The 19,039-nt window shown below is 40.6% G+C and overlaps 1 protein-coding gene and 1 non-coding gene across 2 annotated transcripts in view; one reads left to right on the forward strand and one right to left on the reverse strand.

Annotated features, from left to right (window-relative positions):
• Positions 1-19,039, reverse strand: part of LOC119248717 (neurotrypsin-like) — a 36,348-nt gene that overhangs the window by 3,225 nt on the left and 14,084 nt on the right. The window contains exons 5-8 of the mRNA XM_054697527.1: positions 17,183-17,351; positions 10,173-10,251; positions 9,021-9,143; positions 344-624 (exon numbers count right to left, since the gene is read on the reverse strand). Of these exons, the coding sequence (XP_054553502.1) occupies positions 344-624; positions 9,021-9,143; positions 10,173-10,251; positions 17,183-17,351 (652 nt within the window). The remainder of the gene's footprint in view (positions 1-343; positions 625-9,020; positions 9,144-10,172; positions 10,252-17,182; positions 17,352-19,039) is intronic.
• LOC119250603 (U1 spliceosomal RNA) lies at positions 17,175-17,341 on the forward strand. The gene has a single exon (XR_005126342.1). It is a non-coding gene; the product is annotated as a U1 spliceosomal RNA (small nuclear RNA).

Raw genomic sequence — 19,039 nt, forward strand, 5'->3', positions numbered from 1 at the left:
GAAAGCTTAAAATAGAGACTGCCAGGGCCCAAGTCTTACAGTATGCCTTGAAATCTTCCTTTGTCTCCTCACTAGTCTGCGGAACAAGAAGTAGAGAATTCTCTACCCCGTAAGCTCCCAGGCAGTTGGGTTGTCAGTTTGTGCTAAGGTTCTTATGGGAACCAACAGTGCCCTCAGGATATAAATCCAAATCACATCCATGCATCTCACACTTGGCAGTATTTCCAATAACTAAGCCTGAACTCCTTTAGATTTTACTACCTTTTGTGCACCCCAAAGTGAGGAGAACCCCAGACTGGAGAAATGTGCAGACACATTTGTTCCTTTGTATTGTTTGCATTACCTGTGTCTCCCCATCCCATGATGTAACAATTAGAGGCTGTTTTCTGTGGCCTCTCCCTCCGGAGGGGCAAACAGGCAGGCAAGAAGTGGCTGCTGAACCTCGTACGCTGCTCTTCTGGTCCTTGCAGTCTCACCAGGGCGATGTCGTAGTCGCTGCCGTTCGGTAGGTACTCTGGGTGAATCACGACCTGCTGAACTCCAATTTCTTCCTCATATTCCTCCGGCACCTGAGTATGATAATCCCCAACTCGAACAGCATAGTTCTTAGTGCTGTTACCATACCTGAGAGGCAGAGAGATTAATGAGAGGCTTGTCTTACATGCTGAAATGAGTCAGCAGGTTAATTCTTCAGTAGGTTAATAAGAGACACTGCAGACAATTGGGTTGTCAGTTTGTTACAAATCATTGGCTCCTTTTTTAAATTTAACCTTTCCATTTCTCTGACCCCACTGGTCTCAGTTCTATACTCAAAACCCATCACTTCCTTTCTTCATTTCAGCATTTAATCCAGATTACCATCTATTTTCTGAAAAAGCAAATGTGAAAGAAGTGTGGAAAATAAGGAGCTAATCATTAACCTGTCATCAAGTGAAAAATAAATAAATAGTGTAGGGCAAAATTACTATCATTGCTGCCTTCATTTTTCTTTTTAATACCGCTTTCAAGCAGACTATGTCATTTACTATTTATTGTGTGTTTTATTCTCTCTCTCCCCTGCTTGAATAAAAGGCATTCAAGGGCATCAATATCTGTTGTGTTCACTGATGAATCTTAAATACCTAGAACAATGAGGCCCTGTTAAGTAGGAATGTAGCTTATGTTTGTTGATTGAGTGAACAAATGTACATTTTTATGTCTTCTTTCCATAAGGAACTATTCAGTTAAAATAGAAACACAATATTTATTAGATTGATAGCTGTTGGTCTGTTTATCAGCCAACATACACCTTGATTCTGGAGTAGTTTCTCAGCCTCAGTTGACAACTGGAGCCAGATTGTTGTGAGGGGCTGTGGAGCTGTCCTGTGCATTGTTGGAGGTTTAGAGGCATCCCGAAATTCTATTCATTGGATGCCAGGAACACACATGCAAACACACACACACACACACCCCTCGTTATGACAAACAAAAATGTCTCCAGACATTGCTAAATGTCCCCTATTGTGCAAATTGTCCTCAATTGACATCCACTGACATAAAACACATGCACCAACCCCCTGCTGGCCCCTACGTCCAATCTCCCAGTGAAGATTAGAGCACCTTGCTCATCCCCTTTATTATTTCCTGTAACAATTTTAATGACTTAATTTCCAACCTTTCCATTTTATTTCTCTAAGTCCTCACCTGAAAATACTACACATTTCATTTCTGAATCCTGATGTCAAGCAGTTCACTTTTTACCACCTTCACAGTTTTACAGTTCTACAATCCTTCAACCCGTTTTGACTTCAAAACTTTGACCCTACTCATTTTTTTTTTCCCATTTCAATCGGACTGCTACAACTTCTTCTTACAAGTCTTGGATTCACAATCGCTCTTTTGCAAAAAATTAATCTTTCTTTCTCTGGTGAAACTGTAATTCTGGATTTATCAAGTCACCACCGACTTTGCGCTAGTATTTCGCTGCTGGAATAGAAAAACATACATTTTACAACAATCACCCTAATTACCCCCTCCTGTATGATAACATCACAAAAGTTTCTATTTCATAAAAATAAATCCCCAAAAGAGATTTAATGTTACGGTTCATGCCGGATGTATGCCCCCATTACCTGTACCACTTTTAAAAATACAAATGTCCAGGTCACACAGAGTTTCATAATTAATAAATTAAATGGGACCTCCCTGGTGGTGCAGCGGGTTGAGCACAGTGCTGTGAAGCTGTCCACAGCCTCTGTAGCATGGGTTCGATTCCCGGCCGGCCAGGGAGATTCCCACTTGGCGTGGCAGACCTCTCCTGCCTCGCCCACTGCTCCCCTCAGCAGTGCTTTCGGTCTGTTGCCTGCTCTGCTCCCCACTCTGTCTCTGGTGAATCCTCTCACCCTCCCGTGCCTCTGACCTGTACCCCAACTATTGTATAAATAAAAAATAAATCTTTAAAAAATTAATGAAATAAAAAATAAATGAATAGGGCTGATGTAGAATCATAGGTGATTCAATTTCACAGACTTGAGAATCACCGACCCAAAAGCTCCAAAAGGTATGAGTATACTGCACTTCCATGCCTAGAATTTCACTGGGTGACGTAGGAAGCATTCTCATGAGTAGTAATCAATAGCTAAAGGAAAAGTCAAACACATTCCATACATATGCCATGTTCTCAGATCAAATTATTTGGGCACACACCACAGTTAATATTCTCATCAATCAGGAGTTGATATTAAACTGAGAACAAAATATTTTTAAAAATAAAATATTTCCCTGACAAGAAGAAAAAGAGCAGCATTCTCTTCAAAAGAAAGGTCTTTAGTAGCACCTCTTTTTTAAAGTTGTCTCAGCGAAACCTAAGCAGTGGTTCCCACACACCTCTCACTCCAGTTATTCTTAAAATAGACTTTATACCTGGAAACCTAAAGAGCATCTGACACAAGATTCGATTAGCTTCCAGTCACAGTATTGGAAATACTCTACTGTCACCTCTCCTGGCAGGTGCTATTACATGCTTCAGGAGTAACACTTTGGCTGTGGTTCCCAATATGACCATGGACTATGAAAGTATCTATTACAGTTCTAGGCTTCTCAAAAAACTATGATGAAATCCTCTTTTTCCGTGTATTTGAAGGTCTTTCTAATAGAGCCTTTGTTATTTTGACAGACTTTATTATATTGAGAAATGCTTCTAAAACAAACATTTCCTGTTTTGGCTGATGCACCATTTGGCTGTTTGCTTTGCTTTCAACTCCCCCCCCAAGTAAAAATTTGATGAAATTCCCAGGCAAGTTTGAGATACAGAGGATCTGGGATACAGAGAATCTGCAGTTTAGTAAAATCCAAGATCCCAGTTTGTCTGAGTTTCTAGCGCTAAACCACCACCAAATTAAACACCATTATTAAAAAGAGAGGTGTTGATTTTGATTTTTACTTTATTACAATTAGTCTTTTTCCTGGTCCCTTATTTAGGTTTTCTAAATTCCTGCTATAAGTGAGACCATCCGGTATTTTTCTTTTTCTTTCTGCCTTATTTTGCTGAGCACAATCCCTTCCAGCTCCATCCATGTTGCTGCAAATTGCAACTATAAACCAGTGGTGCACTACAGGGTGTGGGAGGAGAGAGTGGGATCAAAGCAAGGTGGGGTGGGAATTGTATGGGGATTATAACCAAGATGAAAATGAATACATTGTGCAAAAATGAAAAATGATGTAAAAATGTATAAATTAAAATAATAATATAATAATAAATAAATTTTAAAAATAGAGGTGTTCATTCAGGTTGCAGTCATATTTTTTACATGGATTCAGCTCTTTAAAAAGATAATGTTGTAGGGCCTCCCCAGTGGCGCAGCAGTTGAGTACTGGGCTGCGAAGCTGCCCACAGCCTCTGCAGCGCCGGTTCAATCCCTGGCCGCTGGTTCGATCCCTGGCCGCCGGCGAGGGTCCCACATGGCATGGCAGACCTCTCCTGCCGCGCCCGCTGCTCCCCTCAGCAGTGTATTTCGTCAGTGTGTCTGTTCTGCTCCCTGCTCTGGCTCTGGTGAATTCTCTCACCCTCCCACGCTTCTGATTGTACCCAGTGCTTATATAAATAAATAAATCTTTAAAAAAAAAAGATAATGTTGTACACCAGCTTGTGCACATCTGCTACTGTTAGAATCTGTTTTTCTCTGTTGTTTCGATGAAATTCAAAAAGGGCCTGACTGAGTTGCTTCTAAGTGGTTGACTGAAGCAGCTTATGTAAATGGTTCTATTTGCTTAGGAAAAAATGACCTTCCCTGTAGAAGCTTGCAGTGTCATACATACACACACACACAAACACACACACACACACACACACACACACACACACGAGGAATTAAGAACTGCTTTGGGCATGACTGATAGGTTTATATATATCAACAAGACCATATCCTTTTTTGTTTGTTTGTTTTCATTTCCCATACAAGACCATATTCTTAAGAACTCTACCACACACGAGGTCATGACAGAGTATATGTTAAGCACCTCAAATACTGTATTCCTTCAAAAGCAAATGGCACTAGTCTGTGGCTCATCTAACTATAAAGACCTAAACATTTCTGACTCAGAGCTATAATCTTTGATAATTTTCTGCTACTCTAGCATTTCTAGGCAAAAAATCAAAAAGATAAAATTGGGTAAAGCTATATTCTTGAACAAATTCAATTTGCAGTAGATTTACAAAAATAAGTCAGTACTTGTTGCAAGTACATTTTTTCCTCCCAAATGGTATTTGTTATCAGAATAAGCAATTAAAAGGAATTAGTTTAATTCTCAGGAATTTTTCTCTCAATTATACTGCTGCACCACCATAGGAGAGGGTCATTTTTTGGTACCTGTGGTTGTCATTTAGAATAGAAAATAGCAAAAGCCAGAAATTTACTGTGCAAGATTCACAGGGCAAGTACAAAAAAAAAGCTTGATTTATTCAAGTTTCCTCTTCAAACTGCCAACAGGATGCTGCATTCCAACGTCTGCATTGTATTAACACTGGGGAAAATATAAAAAATAAAATTTAAGATCTTTAAATGGTGATTCACACTGCCTTGGTTATCTGTATTAGAATGGCAGCAGATTACTCTGAACCTCATAGTATGTGAAAACTATGGGCAAATTAGAGTTGAACACTAGAGGTCTGTCAGCCTTCCAGTCAAATTCCCTTATCATGTACAGAAGGCTGCGTATGAAGTGAGGGTAGCTGAGGATGGTGGATCTGGATCTGAAGTTAACTGCATCCTGGTCTCTCCTGCCAAGGTCATCATTTCTAGATTATTCTGATAGGGGATTATATTGGGTTGTCAAAAAACACATGCCATATTTTTTCTATGTTTTCTACGCAAAAATGAGTCATGACTTTTCTGACAACCCAATATAAAGATAACTATTCAATGAAGATAAAACAAACAAGCAAAAAACTGTCATCCCATAGAAGAAAATAACACAGATGGCAATAGCAATCTATTGTTATTCAGCAGTGACGGCTCAAAAGCACTGGCCTTTATCATCACTGCAAGTATTAGGCACCAATGAAGGTCCAGTGAACATACATTGTACATGCCTAAGTAGCAGAGATACAAACAGAAAGATTTCCCACCAAAAATGACATCGAGGTCCCCTACCAATAGACTCTAAATTAGGCTCCCATGACATCCAAAAGGTAGGTAGCCTTTCAGAGTCTGACTACAATGCTCCTGCACTACAATCTCAACAATTCCAGGGGAAATCTATTTTTGCAAACTTCCGAGTCCCTGATGATTAAGGGACAGTTGTTTTAAACCAAAGTCCCTGAACCTAGAAAAAAAAAATCGGGTGCTTGTTCTAATCAGGGGTAACTGTCCCTATGCATTTCAAAAGCCTTACTGCAATAAATATGTGAGTTATAGAACCGTGAGGCATATCAAAACAGGAAGTCTATGAAACTGGATATAGGTTACAGACCAAGTCAAATAGATGCACAACACATTTACAAAACAACCTTCACCCTTTTCACATTAGTAGAGTTTGGCATTCAACCCAAAGCACACCAAAATGCTGCATATCATAATCTGCTCCTCTACTTTTTAATCAGTTGCCTTTCCCTTATGCTGTGCAGATAATGGGAAGAAATCCAAAATGACATATGGAAAAAGTTATCTGTTGACCTAAGGTTAAAATGCCACCATCCTCTAAAGAATCCAATGCCCTTAAGTACATCCATTCTCTAGCAACTGAGCCCCACTTTCATCCTGCAACAATCATTTAAGATGATCGACTCTGTGCCAAGTAATATACTAGACACTTGGCTTATAAACACAAAGGAGACGATTACTGACTTTAAGCAATAATCTAGCAGGACCAGGCCAGAGGAGGAATAATGACATGTAAACAAATAAATCCAACATGTAAGTAAAAAAAAAAAAAAAAGTAAGACCTTTCAGAGAACCCAACAGTTTGATCAAAGTTTTCTACTTCAAGTAGAATGTGGAATTTGTGGCAATCTCCCTCCTTTAATACCTTAAGCCTTGAACTTTTCAGACTATAAATTTAAGCAGAGACTTGAAAGATAGAGTCTTAAATATGATGAGAACAATCTTTAAGGACCAAGTGAATTAATCGCCTAAGCTCTGAGCCCCAGGGCCAGATCTCTGCAGTTTCTTACCTCAGTCTTCTCTATAGATGAGTAGAATAAAATCATCTTGAGTTCCTGATTTTTGCCAATAATAATCTTTGAGTCCATGTTTTTCAACTCCAACATAATAACAGCCCATGTCTGTTTGGAATTTTACACTTTATCAACTACTTTCACATACTTCTCTGTGGAACGTTACTGCCTTCATCTTACAAATGAAAAAACTGAGGCCCCTAGACGTTCAGTAATTTCCGCAAGTTAAACAATAAACCATCAGAGGAGCTAGAATTGTAACCCTGGTTGGGAGGGCAGGTCTACCCTTCCTCTTACACAGCACCAAGTGTTGATTCCTATCATAGTACCCCTGCCTGCTCGCCCTCCTTTTCTTTCTACTTTATAACCTATCCCCCTCCAGTTCCTACCACACTGGATCTTAATCACTGAAACACAAGACCAATTTCAGTCATTGCAGAAAAAAGGCATATAAGCATATTACCAAAGATCTGCTCATGTAGCTTAAAGTTCATTCACAGACCCCTAATCAATGGACTTGATCCCCTCTACCTATCCCATACATCCCCAAATGGCTCATCTCCTAAAACTACTCTTTGATCAGATTTCAAGCCTCAAAATCATTCAACGGGTTCCTACCACCTAGTAAATGAACAGACACTCATTCCCCTCACATCCCAGACCCTCCTGCTTCTCTCTAGTGAGTCTACTACACAAATTCCAGATCGCTACTCTAGTTGATAGCTGCCATCCCTCCAGTACAGCTGGCTCCATTTTCCCCTCTCTGCTCTAAATCAGACATCATCTACCCCCAGCTCCACTCATAGAAGAATCCAGCCTCTCTGACCAGACCTCACAACAGAACTCATTCTTCCTCCCACACACAGGCCATTTCACCTTTCAGCAGCCCTACAGTTAAAGAAATAAACACAACACAAAGAACCTCTTCCTTGTGTTAAAATGAAAATCATCCCATCTTTCATTAACACCCATGATACTGAAGCCACAGATAATGCACCAGTGGGACTCCACATGCTGTCACCTGGCTGCTTGTCTTCCTGAGTGTATCACATTCCTGCCACACCCAGAATGCAGCACAGTTCTCTCTGCTGGAGAGTGACAGTGCTTTTGTCCCCAACAATAGCTGAGCACAAGAACACAGAATAGCCAGGCTCTTCGCTGCTTTGTCTGAACAGTGCTCTGTCAGTGCTGCCCAACACTTGCTAACTTCATGGGCAATCACATATTAAGTGGAAGGATGCCACTGCCTGTGAGGTCTTTTTCACTTGTGCTGCATTTAAGCCATATTTCCTGGAACTAAAGGCGGCATTTTACATCGTCCTTATTCCATGTTACTCGCCAGAATCATCCCATCAAGATTTTTGGTCATCGTGGATTCTGTTTTCCAACACATGATTTGTCTTCCCGATCCCCAGGGATCCAAAAATGTGATTAACTTGCCATCAGTGTCCTTTTCCAGTGAAATGATTCACATGTTGTATAGGCCAAGGATAAGTATCCCATCAAACCTACTGCATTCTTCTCCATCATCATTCTTCAAACATCCAGACCACATTTTTATTCTCTCCACTCAGTAAATGCATCTGCACTTTGAATGTACATCAGATTCTTCTGAGAGACTTGGCAAGAATGCAGACTCCTGGGTCTCACCTCCACAGATCTCAGTAGATATGGAATAGAGACCCAGAGACCGGATTCTTAACAAAGCTAAATGCATCTAATATTGTGGTGAAAAGTCCACAAGTTAAACACAGTGCCCTAAGTCCTTTTTTTTTTTTCCTTCATCAGATCATATTTACAATATCGGTGTCTCTCTCCTCTGGGATCTTGTAGCTACAGAAAATTTTCACGATAGCATGGTTCCTGTCTGGTTCTGCACTGTATCTCTACTGATCTAACATCCTTAGGAAAACTAGGAGCAGAGCAATTACTTGTTGTTATATAATCTTCATCGTCTATCACTCCTGTCATACACAAATGCATTAAACCTGCTACTCTAGAGGTGAACCCTCAAACTCCATTATTATGCCAGAAATGTCAAAGGCTATGTAAAACATAGGCGTCTATCTTCTGTTGCACCATGAACATGAAAGATTAGATAAGAGGAAGTGAACAGGGATCCCAGAAACAGAGATACATGAGAACCTGGCATATGACAGAGTTGACATAAATCAGTGGATAAACATGGAATGCTCAATAAAAGTACTGGGGAAACTATCCATAAATAAAAGTAATTTGAATCCTTCCTTGTGCCATATACCATATACAAAATAAACAGTAATCAGATTAAAAACATAAATATAGAAAAAATGTTTTAGAACTGGCAAGTGAGAGGCAAGCAGAGTTGTTTGGAAGAAAGGGCACATACCTCTTGAAGCAGTGCGCTGCTGTGAGGACCCAGCAGCTGCTCAGAAGTGTGGCCCCACAAAGGAGCCTGCCATCTTCATGGGAAGACTTCAGCCGGAGGGACACTTGCCAAGGCCAGCCGCCCCTAGGAAGAAAGGGCGGCACACAGCCACGTCGTTAAAGACAGAAAAGCCAAGACAAGCGCTCATTAAAATAATGACACAGAGGCTTCTGGGTGAAGAAATAGGAGCATGAAAGAGACCCCAGGACACAAAACCCTTCCTAGGTGCAAAGTGGTGCCCCTCCACCCTGGAGCTGGCATGCTGGAGAATTACATACAGGCATTTAGAAGCACCCCCTCTCTTAGACATTCTTAGAAGGAAGTTGAGGCTTCTTTTTTTTTTTTTTTTTTTTTAAAGATTTATTTATTTATTTATTCAAGCACTGGGTACAGTCAGAAGCGCGGGAGGGTGACAGAATTCACCAGAGCCAGAGCGGGGAACAGAGCAGGCAGAAGGACCGAAGTACACTGCTGAGGGGAGCATCGGGCGGCAGGAGAGGTCTGCGCGCCATGTGGGACCCTCCTGCCGTGGCCGGGGAGCAGCCGGGGATCGAACCGGCGCTGCAGAGGCTGCGGGCAGCTTTGCAACCCAGCGCTCAACTGCTGCGCCACCGGGGAGGCCCTGAGGCTTCTTTATATTTCATGATTGCAAATGTGTTTTCTCCCCTTCTCCTACCTCACTTAAGCAGCCTGAAGTATTTAGTAAGCAAAGTGCAGGTTTTCCAATAGAAAATTAAAGAAACAATAAAATTCTATTGAGTCAAGTCTGAAACAAACATATTCTAAACTAAGTGAATCCTTGTAGTGACACATTTTTTTCAAATCTTCTGTCAGCTATTATGTTTCTCCATATAGCTTCTCTGCAACACATCTGTCATATAAATCAGGGGTGATAATAGAAGAACCAAGTCTATAAAAAGTGAGTGAGTGAAGGTCCAAGAACAGTGAAATGATCAATGTAATCTGTATTTAACTCCAAAATATCTTTTATTAGAGAACAATGGGAATAAAACAAATCCCTTAAGCAACAGTAGAAAATTCCCACTTTTTTAAACCTGTATGACTATCAAATAATTCTGTAACATGGACTCTCTCTTCTGAAGAACGCTTTACCTTAAGGAATTTTTCCCACCAATGATCCGCTTCTGCCGCCGGTGCAGGAATCTCAAACCACAAACCGAGGAGAAGGACTCTGAAGCAGAAATAGCTCATTTACTGCTGAGGGAGGGATAAAGACACAAGTGACAACCCCCCCAGTGGCTTCCGCCTCTATTTTAAGATGCCTTTTCTCTTCAAATTATAGGAAATTTTTTCCTCTAATAAAAATAAAAAAGTTGTTTTCTCACTTAATCAAGGTAATAAAATTTGCAAGCCTACAGGGAAGTTTATGGGGTTTCCCACATTCAGCTCTGAAGGGGCTCCACAGGTTGCAAGATGGCTTGACCCTGTCCAGCATATCATTCCGTAAGTGCCTACACCTTGTCCTCTCCTGACTGATTACAGAGGTCGTCTTAGAGTTCAGTAGCATTAAATAAGATGAGAGATCTGCCAATGCAGTGACAGTTTAAATTACTTGCTTTTCACATACTACACTCCCCCAAGCTACGTATACAACAGTAACTCAGCGAAGCAAAGTCAATTAACAGGATGGACTTCTGATCTGAAGTTACATGAATTCATATTGAATATTAATCTACAGAAAGAGTGTGCAAAGCCAACGTAAGCATCAAACTGTATTTAAGGGCATAGAGTCATTTCCCTAAGGTAACAGACTTCTGTTAACAGAGCATAAAAAGGAAGAGTCAAATTTAAAAAATACAAGAAAGCTGGTGTACAAAAGAAGGATAAATATAACAAGGTATAGACTGTTTTCCAAAATCATAAGGAAGTGGCATTTTATTGGGATATTTCGTTTCATTTATTAAGAAGATGTAAATAAGTGTAGATAGGCACTGGTTTTCTCTCTGTGAAAAGACAGAAGGAGGGGGTGGATTTGTGACAAGAATATGAAACCTTGCCAGTACTCATGGTCTCTGATAACAATCAAGTAGCCCAGAGCCCAGTAGGGAATCAGCACTTGTTATTTCTTGATGGAGAAAGAGGATTTGCATTGTGTAGCAAGCTGATTAATTTGCCAAATGACCTCAGAGGGACATTGTCAAACTTGAGCCTCATTTGTTAGGACATGAGTCCTCTAGATGACACTACAAATTATAGAAAATTATAAAGCACAAGTTTTCAATAACGTTCCAAGTCAGGTCAATGTACATAATGCCAAGACAAGGGATGATGTAATACTAAGCAAGCCGAACTTAAAGCTTACATCATTCTGGGGAGTAGCACCGGATTGCAAGAAAGTCTATTTCAAGCCATAAAATACACTGTCATAACAAGATTAAAGAACAGAATTAATTTCATTTATGAAAGGATCTCAGCACATGACCAATAACCAATGGCTTGCATTTTAATTACTTTATGAAGTAAGCAGTTATTAAGCCTCAACAAAAGGCAAGCAAGCCAGATGCTGTAATCTAGCTGGTCTGAAATGAAATGTTTTAACTTGAGGAATGGTAGCACTAAAACCATGGAAATACATCAGAGTAAGTCTTACTACAGCTGTAGAAATGCATAACAATAAGTGTGCAAACAATGAGGAAATAAATAAAACATTTTGTAATTATTGAAGTTTTATGTTTTTCTACTGCAGTTTAAATTATTGAAATTTATTCAATTTATACAAATTAAGTTGTAATCAATATTTAGGAAAAATCGGTTTAGCAAAGTATCCTTCTAACATAAATATAATCATTTATGTTAAATAACACAGATAATAAATCCACAACATATATAATAGAACAACATAGACAAAACATGAGGGTTATAAAGTGTTCGACATACACAAAAGTCCCTCAAAAACAAAAAATAATAACGTCAAATTTATTTGTTTGCATTATTTCTATTAAAAGTTATTAAAAGATGTTATAAAAAGTGCATGCTCCAGTGTAAATGCGTGTGCTTGTAAGAAAATCCTGTGTACCAAAATTGTGAACTGACAATTCACACAAACAGGCAATTGATGCTTTTGTAAAATATAACCACACTTTTCTCCAAAATAGCTAGTTTTTCTCCTCATTTATTTAAAACAGTACTGATGTAATGAAGAACTCAGAGTTTTCAAGAACTCTTCTATTTACTTACCTACAAGACATCTATTATACTATATTATACAAACTATATTATACTAAGTATACTAAGAAATTACTTCTCATTTTCCATATGCTTTTATTTTTTTTTATAGAAATTCTTTTTTTTTTTCTAAGATGTATTTATTTATACAAGCACTGGGTACAGTCAGAAGCGCAGGAGGGTAAGAGAATTCACCAGAACCAGAGCGGGGAGCAGAGCAGGCAGAAGGACCGAAGGACACTGCTGAGGGGAGCAGCGGGCGGCAGGAGAGGTCTGCGCGCCATGTGGGACCCTCCTCCGGTGGCCAGGGAGCAGCCGGGGATCGAACCAGCGCTGCAGAGGCTGCGGGCAGCTTCGCAACCCAGCGCTCAACCGCTGCGCCACCGGGGAGGACCTCCATATGCTTTTAAATTTCAAAGGATAAAATGTTCAAAAGATAATTGTCACTTTTGCGATTAATTAAAAAGAATTTCCCAGGGCTTCCCTGGTGGTGCAGTGGGCTGAATGCAGCACAATGAAGTTTGTCCGCAGCCTCTGCAGCGCAGGTTTGATTCCTGGTCGGCCAGGGAGATACCCACATGGCACAGCAGACCTCTCCTATCTCACCCACTGCTCCCCTCAACAATGTTTTTGGTCTGTCTGCCTTTTCTGTTCCCCACACTGTCTCTGGTGAATCCTCTCATCCTCCTGAGCCTCTGGCTTATACCCCAGTTCTTGTATAAATAAATAAATCTTAAAAAAATAATTTCCCTGTTGTTTAAAATATTATTAAGACTAGAAGTGCCTTTTTGTGACTATTTCTTTCCTCCTTTTCATGAAAGAATGAATTTTCAAGGACATCAAATTGTCAAATTTTGTTTTATTTTAAAATTGACTGAGACTATAGAAAAGGGGTCACCCCAGAGATTACAAAGCCTTTTAAATCTACCTCTTCCCCTGAACCCTGCTATCCCTGTAAGCCCATTCATGCAAGTTCATCCAGAATCACTGATTCTAAATACTAGCACAAGGAAAAGGAATTCTATTAATTCTTGTGGAAGAGAACTCTTTGTTACAGTAGTATTGCTTACAGAAACAAACTGTGCATTGGAGGTATTTCTCTGTTTAGGGCCGCAAAAGAACACCTACCTTTATGACTGTTAGCGGATGCTTTCTTGCTTACATAGTCACAAATAACTCCTGCATCTTCACTGTGACGGCAGTTGTGTCTTCCAATATCTTGTTTGATACAGTCGGCCAGGGACCTCTCATTTCCTGTGCATTTCACATTATCCACGTGTATGGGTCCTTTTCCTTCCCCAAAATAAGCCATAGTTCTTGCTCTGGCAGGACCCCTGGAAACACAGCATTCTTGAGGGTGTGGGGAATCAATCACACATGTGAATAAATCATAACATAAACTCTCATTAAATTATATGTTGTAACTTTTATATATTAAAATCAGCATCTATACGTATTAAAAGATCATTTATTTCTTGACTCTGTCAAAAAAAAAGAAAAGCTTCAGAGAGGTGTAACTACATCCTCTTTGTTATCATACCCCAGAGCTTTTGTATCATATCAGTTGCCTTTAATTTAGCTTCTGCTCAGCAAGTCACATTTATTGGCACATCCAAGAATCCTGCCAGTCTTAAACCTTTGTTTTAAGCAGGAAATCCCAAATCTTATTTCCCCTTACAGAGAATAATGCTCTCTTCAAATTGGTATATTTCCAAGAAAATGAAGATATTAATAAATAATTACCTAGGGAGCTAAGAACTAATTTTTTGCCTCACTTAGAAGTATGAAAGTATAATTTTGAACATAGAAAGAGAACACCAGGAATCATGAATAGAAGGCAGGATTATTTTTGGTATGGTACTTTTTTTTAATAACACAACACTTTGAAAAATTCACACTAAAGCTTTCATGAAAGATTTCAAACTAACATTCAAAACTCAATACTTGAACAATTAGTCACATTATTATGAAAGGTAAAAATGTTAATGTTTGAATCACAGGAAGTTTTTTCTTATAACCTCAGATGAAGGAAAGATTTATTAATAAATATTTAAGATAACAAATCAAGACAAAGATGGTATAGCTTAACTAAAACATTATTAATTTCAACAAAAATTTAAATTAAAAATGCTACTTTACTGAAAACCACCCTAAGGAGAGTGAAAAGATAAAGCTTTAAAGTTGATGACTATATTTGCAATAGATATCTACAAATATATTTGTTGGTATAGAGTATATATGGGGGAAAGATCCCCTACCCTAGTCTCATGTCTATTTGTAAATTATATAGATGTTCTTTTTTTTTTACTTGTGATAATGTTGGTTTACAACACTTAATGATGTAGGGGTATTGGTTCCCACCTCTTCAGACTACATGTTCTTTTATGAAATCGCATTTCCCATTAGTGGAAAATTATAATAAAACATTCAAACATATTTAAATTGATCAAATATTTAAATGCTTCTCATTTAAAAACTATTTGATGGCAAATTACAGATTGTGCACTAGAAGATAATTATCCAATTTGCTGTAATAACTAACTTACTGATTCACTTCTTAAAAGACTATTCAAAAAGCAATTACAATGTGAGATATTTGGATGCTTTTCTTGATAATTGTTAAAGGAATATTAATGAATATTATTGAAAACTGCTACAAACTAAGCTCATCATCTAAGATAAAATGTAAAGTGGGTTAAATAAAGATAAATCAGAAGCAATAAAAAATGTAGAAATTAAATTTCACAAATATGCTTAGGAACTCTTTTTCCCCTTAAACATGATTTACCATACAATTCAAGCATCAAATTTGATATCTCCCTTTATATTTACAAAGGTAATACTAGAATTCCTGGATCATCCATACCAAAAAATAAAAGTATGGCCAAAATCCATTTCAAACAGGAATATACTCTGATGGCTGATTTTTGGATAAGGCATTTCACTGAAAATGTAAAAATATTTTTTTTCTTTACAAATGGAGGGTGGAGTGTTAAACATGTATTGAGCAAAGAAAACTGAAATCATTGACTGACTTCACTGAGTCATTTAATGTGGCCTCTTCCTACTGGCCCATATTTTGAAAGCTGAAAATTTCTATTATAAACAGTGGACCTACTGACAACAGGGCAACTGGAGTGGCATGAGGTCCAAAACTAAACAGCAAATTGAAGTATATAGTACCTGAATAATCTAAAAGAAAGCTTTAGAAAAAACATTTGCACTACTATTAAGATAAAAATACTTTTAAAAATAAAAATGATATTCTGCATAGGAATAACAATTAATTTATCAATATTTATGGTATGCAAACAGCTAATTCAGGACATATTTTAAAATTCAAACCACTATTAGCTAAAATTTGATAACTCTCTAAACTGTAACATGGGCTATGTATTTGCAGTTCCCAAATCAATACTTACAGAAATTGGGTGCAGACACGCACACAGCCTCAAAAATTTTGAGGTACCTAGCTGAGATGATAGGTCTTTTCATTTCAACTCTCAAATTGTAAACAAGTATCCTTTCCCAGCTAGTTAGGGCTACATTTTTTATACTATTACTCATGCCCCAATGAAGATTATCTAACATGTAGATTGTCTCCATAAGGCAACAGTGAGATTATCAACCAAAATGCAAATAAATAAATAAATAAATGACACAAACTTGACTGCAAAAGGACAACTGTTTGCAAGCATGAGAACTAAAAGAGGACAGAAAAAGATTCCTTGGTTCAAACTCAGTTCCAGCAGCGATGGCTCACCACTTGCTAATTCAGTGTTCGGAGTGACTTGATAGAGCATAACCACTGTGAATAAAGAACCACCTAAACCACAGAGAAAAAGCTAATACCTTTGGCTGACAGAAGCAGTATTATGAACAGTCAAGAATATTAAACTATTTCATCATTAAATAAAGACTTCGTTACTTATGAGACATGTACATTCCTTGAGAGAAGAAAGAAAATGTAAATCGATGCTATTTAGTATTATTAGCCCTATTTAGTATTATTAGCCCTCTAGCCCTCTAGCCCTCTAGCCCTGTAGTATTATTTATAATTCTGAATGAAATCAGCATGCTGTCAGTATTTTCAATGGGATGATATAGTTAATTTCAGGTAAGAAAAAATTCATTAGGACAAGTCTGAAAAAGACTGGTCAAGTCTTGTCAAGACTTGTCAATATTCATCAAGTAACCATCCCAAATCATCAGGTTTGGGGCCTCCCCGGTGGCGCAGCGGTTGAGCGCTGGGTTGCGAAGCTGCCCGCAGCCTCTGCAGCGCCGGTTCAATCCCCGGCTGCTCCCCGGCCACCGGAGGAGGGTCCCGCATGGCGCGCAGACCTCTCCTGCCGCCCGCTGCCCCCCTCAGCAGTGTACTTCGGTCCTTCTGCCTGCTCTGCTCCCCGCTCTGGCTCTGGTGAATTCTCTCACCCTCCCGCGCTTCTGACTGTACCCAGTGCTTGTATAAATAAATAAATCTTTAAAAAAATAAATAAATAATCAGGTTGGCCTTACTTGTAGCCAAGCTGTCGACAGATGACGGCTGCATCTTTATCAGTCCACCCATCATCACAAATTGTTCCCCACTGGCCATTGATAAAAACCTCCCCTCGTCCTTCTTTCTTATTTGCTCCAGGACTTCCCCCGGGTGCTCTCTACTCTTCCAGCCTGGTTGGGGCACGAACCAGACCGCGCGCATGGAGGGCGTGGCGGATGCAGAGGAGCAGCGCGCGGAGGAAGCTGGGTCTGCTGCGCTTGGCCCTGAGCGGGCTGATCTGGGGGCGCAAGTGCCCCCCGGAGTGTTTTCGGGCCCGGCGAGGTTGGGGCGAGGGCCGTCGCGGGCGTCGGGGTGGGCGGGCGGCGCGAGCCGAGCTGTGGGTGCAGAGCGAGGCGGGGAGCCGGGCGCACGCGGCGGCGCGCGGGCCGCTCCTACTTACCTGGCAGGGGAGACACGACGATCACGATCACGAAGGTGGTTCTCCCAGGGCGAGGCTGGTCCGCTGCGCCCCGGGCGTGCCGACCCCTGCGGCTTCCCCACCTGCGGGAAACTCGCAGCGTCAGGTGTGGCGGTGGGTCTGCGCCCGCGCTCTCCCCTGAGTGTGTGTCCTAAAGGGAGATTGGGAGGAGGTCAGCTCGCCACCTTTTTTGTTCAACTCTTTCTAACCGTGTGAATGGCACGTGTTTCATCTCTGTTGCTGTGGCTCTTGTTCTCGCAGAGTGGGTGAAGGCCTCGTGAGTCTGTGAAAGATTCCTTGCGCTTGTGTTTCAAAGGACCTTTTACTAAATTGCGTTAAATTCCTTGTGCATGGATGCTCCGCCCGGGCTCCCCAGGTGCGCGCCCTCACCCTGGCCTCAGACATGGCCAAGGATGGGGGTCCTTGATGGCATGAGGCCTGGGCCTTTACCACGGTTTCTGCAATGGCTTACTTAGAACTTTGGGACTCTGGTTTGCAACCCAATGAAAGGAATCCAATGGTGAGGTTAAATAGTGTTTCCACAGAAACACTGGATCCTACCCCAAGGAGCAGGGGAGGTAAGCAGAATAGTGTGAAAGGAGAGCCCTTAGTTCCCTTCAGTGTTACTTTCTGCTGGGATTAAAACCAATGGAAAATTAACAACCCAGCACAGGCAGGACTATGGTGGGTCAGAGCATTCAGGAATCAAGTTTTGGGTCACTTTAGGCAAAGAAGTTGACAAAACTTCAGTGCCTGCTGAAGGCAAAGGTGACCACGAGGAGTGGGAGGGAACAGACAACTGTGACTTGGAGACCAGGTGGACATGATGACTCTGTCTTGACTGTCTCTTCCTCCTCCTTTTGTGGTTACATTTGTGTGTGATTATCTTCCCTGCAGTCTCCTGTTGTTACTTTTGTTTTTTGTTCTCCTCTTCTGTTACTATGTTTATTTTTTGTTCTTTGCTGTTAAATTGTTCCCCCTGTGATGTAACAGAGATACATTAACTTCATATCATAGTGTCTGAGTATTGCCAACTGCATCAGAGTGTTTAAGTTACAGGACTTCCAAGAGAAGAGTAAACACCACTCAAGGACATGGTTTTGGTGGCATTTGACACTTGATTTTCTGTATTTAGACATTAAGATTTAAGAGGGTTGTAGATGGATGGCTGGAGACAAGGGGTTGATTTTATCAAATGTTGTGAGATAAACATACATTTCCTCCCCTAGTGTTGATCTGTAGGTCTCATAGGATGAAGACATGAAATTTTTCACAAGAATACATTTTGGGCCTCCCCGGTGGCGCAGCGATTGAGCGCTGGGTTGTGAAGCTGCCCGCAGCCTCTGCAGCACCGGTTCGATCCCTGGCTGCTCCCCGGCCACAGAAGGAGGGTCCCACATGGGGCGCAGACCTCTCCTGCTGCCCGCTGCTCCCCTCAGCAGTGTACTCCGGTCCTTCTGCCTGCTCTGCTCCCCGCTCTGGCTCTGGTGAATTCTCTCGCCCTCCCGCGCTTCTGACTGTATCCAGTGCTTGTATGAATAAATAAATCTTAAAAAAAATACATTTTGCACTTAGTTGTTTTTAAAGATTACTTTGTAGAAGAGCTGGGGTGTAGGCCAGAGAGGAAGGGGGTGAGAGGAGTCCCCAGAGCCAGAGTGGGGAGCATAACAGGCAGATCTACTGAAAGACACCGCTGAGGGGAGCAGCTGGGAGATAGGAGAGGTGCACCATGTGGTCAGCTCCGTGGCCGGGGATTGAACTCAGACCATAGTGGTGATAGCGCTGAGACTTCACCCCTAGGCCACCAGGGAGGCCCTATATTTAACTCATTTTACAGCT

The sequence above is a fragment of the Talpa occidentalis genome, unplaced genomic scaffold (assembly GCF_014898055.3).
Source record: "Talpa occidentalis isolate TD23 unplaced genomic scaffold, MPIMG_talOcc4v2.1 talOcc4.17, whole genome shotgun sequence".
NCBI lineage: Eukaryota > Metazoa > Chordata > Mammalia > Eulipotyphla > Talpidae > Talpa > Talpa occidentalis.